The following is a 6,341-nucleotide window of genomic DNA, read 5'->3' on the forward strand; positions in this document are numbered from 1 at the left end:
CCGGGTTATGTATAATTTTAATGAATAAATGTACACATCCATAATTTTCAGTTTACATATGTGAAATTTGTCCAACCTAGATTTGCTATATTTCATGATTTTGATGAGTTTTCTTAATTGAGAGATGAATGAGCACTTTGGGAGCGCCCCGCCTTCTCTTTCCCGTGCAGCCTGCGGAGATGTGTGATCTCCTGTTTATACCTGCAGGTAGCAGTAAAGCTCATTGTAACACTCTTCTGAGAGTGAACATTATATGACTTTCACATCAAGCGGCTTCCTGACCTGCCCAGGTGGTTGTCGATGTAGTCCTGCAACTCCAACACCTGCGCCTCGGCAACTGTTGCTCTGGTGATGAGGCGGCCACGCTCCTTCTCCAAGCCCACCTAGTTGAAGAAAATGTATCTTAATTAATTAATCAAGAATGTGTTCAGGCATTATGAAATTCAATAACAAGGTATTTATTTACCAGTGTAGAGTCTGTGATCTCCCTCAGCTGCTTCCTCATATCCAGCCAGGATTCCCCACATATCTGCTCCAGTTTTGCCGGCCTGATAAAGTTACATTTTTCAAAAATTTCTGACATATGTGCACAGCTGACCCCATTTCTCATTTGGTAAAATATAAAAATTACACTCACTCATGACAGTTTAGATTTTCCACATGCACTTTAAAAACAGCCATCTGAAACAGAAAAGTGAGGGTCAAGAATCAGTAAAAATACATAAATAATTGTAATAAATGTAAAACAATTGCTTTAAAGTAAAAAAAAAAAACTTTATAATGTGCCTGTTTGAAGGTCAAGAACTTTATTTTCCCCTCAAGAACTTAATTTGTGCTGAAGGTAAATAATGAAGATGTTTATTTACTTTCTTCCTGAGAGTTTCATATATATATAAATGTATAAACATAAAGCCAATATATAACTAAGATAAAGCAGCGGATGATTAACTTAATCTAACGTACCGACTGGAAACTAAAAGGGCTATCAGGGAATAATTTTGCCTGGTCTGTCTGAAAGTAACATAATCCATCACCAGCTCCACTACAGCTCAGTAACTAACACATCATTTCTCACATGTTGAATGCTCAAACATGAATGAAAAATGTAAACTTCTGGTTTTATGGAAAGTCAATGAGTCATTCTTGGCAGATTGCATAAACTTTGTTGGAAAGTCACGGTTCTGCTTTGTCAATCAGCACATTTTCCAAAAAAGTCTGTTTTCCATAAACATATCTAAAACAAATAAACTAGCACCCATGATGACAATTCTCCAACTGTAACCATGATGCCAACCAGTTAGATTGAAATAAATCTCCCATCAGTGCTGTCACATAATCAGCAGTCCACCTCAATTTTTTTTCCCCAGATCACCGCTCACAAAACAAATCCTCTTTGGTTTTATACGGGACACAAAGAAGACTCCCAATGGACCAAATACAAACAGTCAGCAGACAAAACAAAAGCAGATCAATCCACTTCAAAGCAGCCATCTTTCTTTTGTGCTACCTGCTCCTGGGCTGCCTGCAGATGAACTTCCAGCCTCGCTTTGTCCCGGCGAAGTAGCTGCAGCTCCTTCTCAGTGTCATCTCTCAGTTCAGTGGGCTCCAGGCTGAAGTGGGCCTCTGGTGGTCCAGGGTCCAGACCATTCTCTGGTTTTGCCAAGATCTGCTCCCTCTGAACCCTGAAGATCAAGATGCATAAATGTAGCCAGGTAATCATTATGAATTTACATTGTGGATTCTATTGATGGCTGCAGGTCCCAAGTTTAACTATAGAGATTGATAATAGATAATTCATCGGTAATCAGTCACATATGCTTACACCAATACAATCTGTAAAAGTTGCTGATTATGCTGTATATAGCAAAGTGGTTCCCAACCTAAGGGTGGCGGACCCTCAAAAAGAATAATGGTAAGAAAAAAAAATGTAACAAATAAATTCTGCTTTTTTTTTTTTTTTTTTTTTTTTTTTAAATGTTTATGGGATATGTATGCACACTAAACAGCAGACACATGTAAACAAACAGGAGAGTGACAACAGGAAGTGTCACCTGTATGCAATAAGGAGTCCATGATGGGTTCTGGTGATTGTCTGCAGTCTCTTCTTGTAGGAACGAGCAGCGGAGGCGAGCTGCTCCTCCCTGACCCTGTAGGATGAACGAACATCCTGCAGCATATTGTCAACAAATGTCCTCATCTTACTTTGCTCTGAGGGGCTTTTACCCTCTCCAAGGCCGTCAATGTATTCCTGGATTAAAGGGGGATAAAATGAGACGGTGTGAGGAAGTGCTAAAGGATTTATGTAGATTATCATACTTTAAAAAGTGCTTTGTGTGTGCTGCTACTCACAGATAAGTCCTGTAAATAACAAACCAGCCTTGCACGGTACTCCTCATTCAGCTCTTTGACCTGCAGCTGCAGTTTAGAGTTTTCTTCTTCTACGTGCTTCGTTTGGCTCTGAGAGCACATCAAGGCCTCAAAAGGAAACAACACGTACATTATTTTACTTCCACTGTTTTTAACCGGCTGAAATTGCAACTCTGAGGCTGCCAAACAGTGGAAGTACTAAAAATCATTTTAGGGACGTGCTGTAAATCAGTGGCCGGATCTGTTCATGCTCACCCCGCTCTGCTCAGACACTTTCTGCTGACTGATCCGGATCGCTCTGTTGTCCTCCTGGTGCTCTTTACCCATTGCCACCCTGATGACCAAAGACAGGCCCGACCACAAGAGTAGCAGAGACCAAAATCCACATCACAGGAGGAAGCAAAGAGACCACATCACACGCACAGCAAATGAAGCCACAGCTCGGGAATAAAAATCAAAGATGCAACCACAAAGCAGATGCGTGTGGGCTGAACACAGGAACATGCATCCTGAGATGGGTACGCTTGTTTGACGACTGGAAATGGAGAGATAATGATGTTTTATCTCAGTTAAGCCGGTGCACAAGTACTTGACAAACATTCGCTGGCGCTCACACTCTCTCCTCCAGCTTCTTCTGCTGCTGCTCGTAGCTGCTCCTCATTTTCTCCAGCATGTCTTTGATCTCATCTTGGTTTCCAAGCAGCTATGAGAGAGCAGACGGATGAAAACTGTCGTTGGTTTACCGAGGCCTGTAGAACACATGTTGGCCACCATTTCTAAAAATGAAATGGACTGTATTTTGATCAGAAATACTCACAGTTTTCTCCATAGTTTTTTGCTCCTTGTCCAATGCTGCGAGATCCGCAGGCTGTTAATACAATGACATAAAATTGGACCAAACCTCGGAAATAAATAGTAACGCCATAATAAGTATTGAAAATGTAGTTTCACTCAAAATGAAAACCTTTTTGAGGCCGATTGTAATCATTTTTTTTTAAGGCATTACATTTATGATAACAAGGCTTTGTCTTCACGTAACACCCAAGAAACTATGAGGGAAAATGATACTTTTTCACCCACAGGTACATCGTTTAGCTCCGGTGGCAAAAACTGTTTGGAGAAGTTTGAGCATCATGTTCCGATTGTGTCGGAGCTGGAAAAGATTTTCTTTTTGGGACCGTGGCCAACTCATGCTTTCCATGTCCACACCCCTCTGCAGATGCCCGCATGCAGCCCAAAATGTATGACAGCATGTACCGTACGCACCACAAAACGTGCCAACTATTTAAGCACCGCAAAAACAAAATGTATTTATTTTCAGGAAAGGGTGAAGATTCACTGATTCTCCACTTTTATAATTCCTCATACAACTGTACAAAGACACACACATGTTGGTGAAACCAAACATGTACATTTCAATTTATGTAGTTTTGTTCTTCTAGCAACGAATATTACAAATTATATATTTGTATTTTGTAGAGGAGCTAATATAGTATCTTTTTATACCTTTTACTATTTTCATGTGCCACGCTAGCCAGAGATTTAGCAAGTGTTAGCAAATATGGCGGTACGGAGCAAGTAGTCTTGGGAGATTTTGGGTACAAATACAAACAGAATCTACCTCTACTGTAAATCTTTTGAGATATTGTTTAATCAGCTACTATTTGGAAATTGTACCAAACGTCAATAATATCAGTGAAAGTTCAATAAATAGAGGTAGCTACTTTTAGTAATGTTGGCCAATCAGCAGTCAAAGAATTGTTTCATGATATTTAACATATAAATGGGTTATTATATTTTTAGAAGGAAGGAAGAAAGAAAATAGGACAAAAGGACTTTCTCTTATTAAAAAAGAAATCTTGAATTTGTATTTTTCATAGGTTTATTTCTTGTGACAGCTTGCACTGATGGGGCAAATTGACACAAGTGCACATCAGCTATTTGACTGCCTATAACTGTTCTGAAGTACGATCTTAAAATGTGTTGAATTGAAAAAATGCCAGAGACATTCCTCTTTCATTTGGTAAATCCTGTATAACTATGTGATTTGTGGATCCCAAGATATGTAAGAGAGAGTGAAAAGTGTGACAACAAGCCCCGGTCTCCCTACTTATTGGCTGAATTGTTTGACGCCTGGTTGGTTCTCAAACAAAAGTCAGCAAGATGTCAGTGATTGTACTTTAATTTTGACGTGAATAATTCCATTAAAGGCACCCAGCAACCAATACGCCGTCTCACCTTGACTCTGTCATGTGACAGGCGACTGATCAAAGCCTGCACCCTGTCCAGCTCCCCGTGAAGGCCCTGGGTGGTAGTCCTCACGCTCTGCTGCTGCTCCTCCAGCTGCCTGTGGAGGGCGTCCTGGGCCTGAGCCAGCGCCAGCAGCTCTGCACTCAGCTCTTCACTCTGAGCCAGTTCTTTATCGTGGGCCTCGGCCAGAACCTGGTAGCTCTTCCTCAGCGTGGCGTACTCCTCTGTCGAGTCTTGGCCGCTCTTTTCTTTCACCTTCAGACGGGCCTCAGTCGACTGGAGCTCCCTGAGCAACTTGTCTCGCTCTATTTCAATCTCAGTTATCACACCGTTTAGGTTTAACATCTAAGCAGAGGAAACATGTGCAGCACAGACAGTGACTCACTGGGAGAAGGGATGTTGTGGAGAATAAACTCATGGAAACTCCATTTAAAACAAGCACATATCATTTTGTCATATTGATGGATGCAAATCTTTTGATTCAATAAACTAATTGATTTTCCTGAGATTATTTCCATCTGGTTTATGACATTTTTTGAATGGTGACCAAATATTACCCACTTTTTTTTTAAAATTTACCACTACATACTTTGTCCCAGAAAACCCTCACCTTGTTTTTCAGCTCGAATGTCTCTTCTTCATATTGTTCTCTCAGTTTGTTAGTCAGAATTTTCTCCTCCACAAGCTCCTTTGACATCTGAAAGATTAGACAGGGAAAACTTTTGGCTCTATAATATAAAGACACATTTATAATTTCTCAACACGGGCTCAGGAACTCTCGTCACCTTCAGTCTTTCTTCTTCACTCTGGATCAGCCTGCAGGACAGGTCTGTGTTGGAGCTGGCCAGGTGGCCCAGTCTGCTCTCCAGGTAGCCCACTTTGGTGAAGAGTCGTTCATTTTTATCACGTATCTGCAGCTAAAGTGAGGTGGAGAGAAACACACATGCAAATTAAGTGATATTAGAGGAATTATCCAGCTTCAAGTTTGCCATGTTTACCATATTATAAATTTGTTTCAAATCAGTTGACTTACTGAATGTTCACTTCACCCTTTTCCTGTAGCTTAATGTTTCATACTACCAAACTAAAACTAACTTTTTTTTCAGCAGTGTTAACAAAACTGTATATTTTACTCACATTTTCTTTTGTCAGAGCTTCAACTCGCTCCTGAAGTTGATTTAAAGTTGGCAGGTGGTCCTCAGCCTCCATCTTCATTTACTGTTAACTGCTGCTTGTATCCACCAACAGTACGTTGCCATAGTTCCACAACACAAATGCAACTGGTGTGTGTGCGTACACACATTTTTAATAGCCCATTTGATACAGACTTTGAGTGTGTACTTGTTATTTATTTTTTCAAAAGCAACACAACTATCACTGTAAATGTAATTCAGGAATATCCCAACCATCTTTTTTGTCTTTAACTTTACCCACTGTTCGCTGCTTTCACCCTTTTGAGCATAAAAGTCTCTACAGTTGGCTCTGTTTACAGTTCTATCCCAAAATAATGACTATAGAGGACCTCTAGCAGCTATATCATATATATACATGATTTATAAGTTCAAGGATCAGTAAAATGAATTGGGGCCTTGACAGAGCAAAAGTTGGTGAATTTCATTGACAACAGCACCCTCAGGCGGCTGCAGTTAGAATAACAGTTATTTACTGCGCCTGAAGTGACTTTGTTCTTTTAGAAAACGATAAAAACACATTAGGTTTAACAG

The 6,341-nt window shown here is 40.3% G+C and overlaps 1 protein-coding gene across 1 annotated transcript; it reads right to left on the bottom strand.

Annotated features, from left to right (window-relative positions):
- On the bottom strand, positions 1 to 5,826 carry ccdc78 (coiled-coil domain containing 78). The gene is made up of 14 exons (XM_069156285.1): positions 5,755 to 5,826; positions 5,403 to 5,534; positions 5,228 to 5,314; positions 4,606 to 4,962; positions 3,185 to 3,235; positions 2,982 to 3,070; positions 2,623 to 2,701; positions 2,350 to 2,475; positions 2,052 to 2,248; positions 1,508 to 1,682; positions 638 to 681; positions 467 to 548; positions 283 to 383; positions 1 to 201 (listed from the first exon to the last, which is right to left on the bottom strand). The coding sequence occupies exons 1-14, from the start codon at positions 5,824 to 5,826 to the stop codon at positions 114 to 116; spliced, it is 1,680 nt and encodes a 559-aa protein (XP_069012386.1). The 3' UTR covers positions 1 to 113.
- Positions 5,827 to 6,341: the final 515 nt, after the last annotated feature.

The sequence above is a fragment of the Embiotoca jacksoni genome, unplaced genomic scaffold (assembly GCF_022577435.1).
Source record: "Embiotoca jacksoni isolate LCO1_2020_lvr unplaced genomic scaffold, fEmbJac1.0.p SCAF_20, whole genome shotgun sequence".
In the NCBI taxonomy this organism is placed as follows: Eukaryota; Metazoa; Chordata; class Actinopteri; family Embiotocidae; genus Embiotoca; species Embiotoca jacksoni.

Coding starts and splice junctions, on each gene's coding strand:
- ccdc78 (XM_069156285.1), bottom strand. CDS start 5,826: ATGGAGGCTGAGGACCACCTGCCAACTTTAAATCAACTTCAGGAGCGA. Junction 2,702..2,981: donor AAGAAGCTGGAGGAGAGAGT/GTGAGCGCCAGC, acceptor TTTGGTCATCAG/GGTGGCAATGGGTAAAGAGC. Junction 2,476..2,622: donor AAGTGTCTGAGCAGAGCGGG/GTGAGCATGAAC, acceptor TTTCCTTTTGAG/GCCTTGATGTGCTCTCAGAG.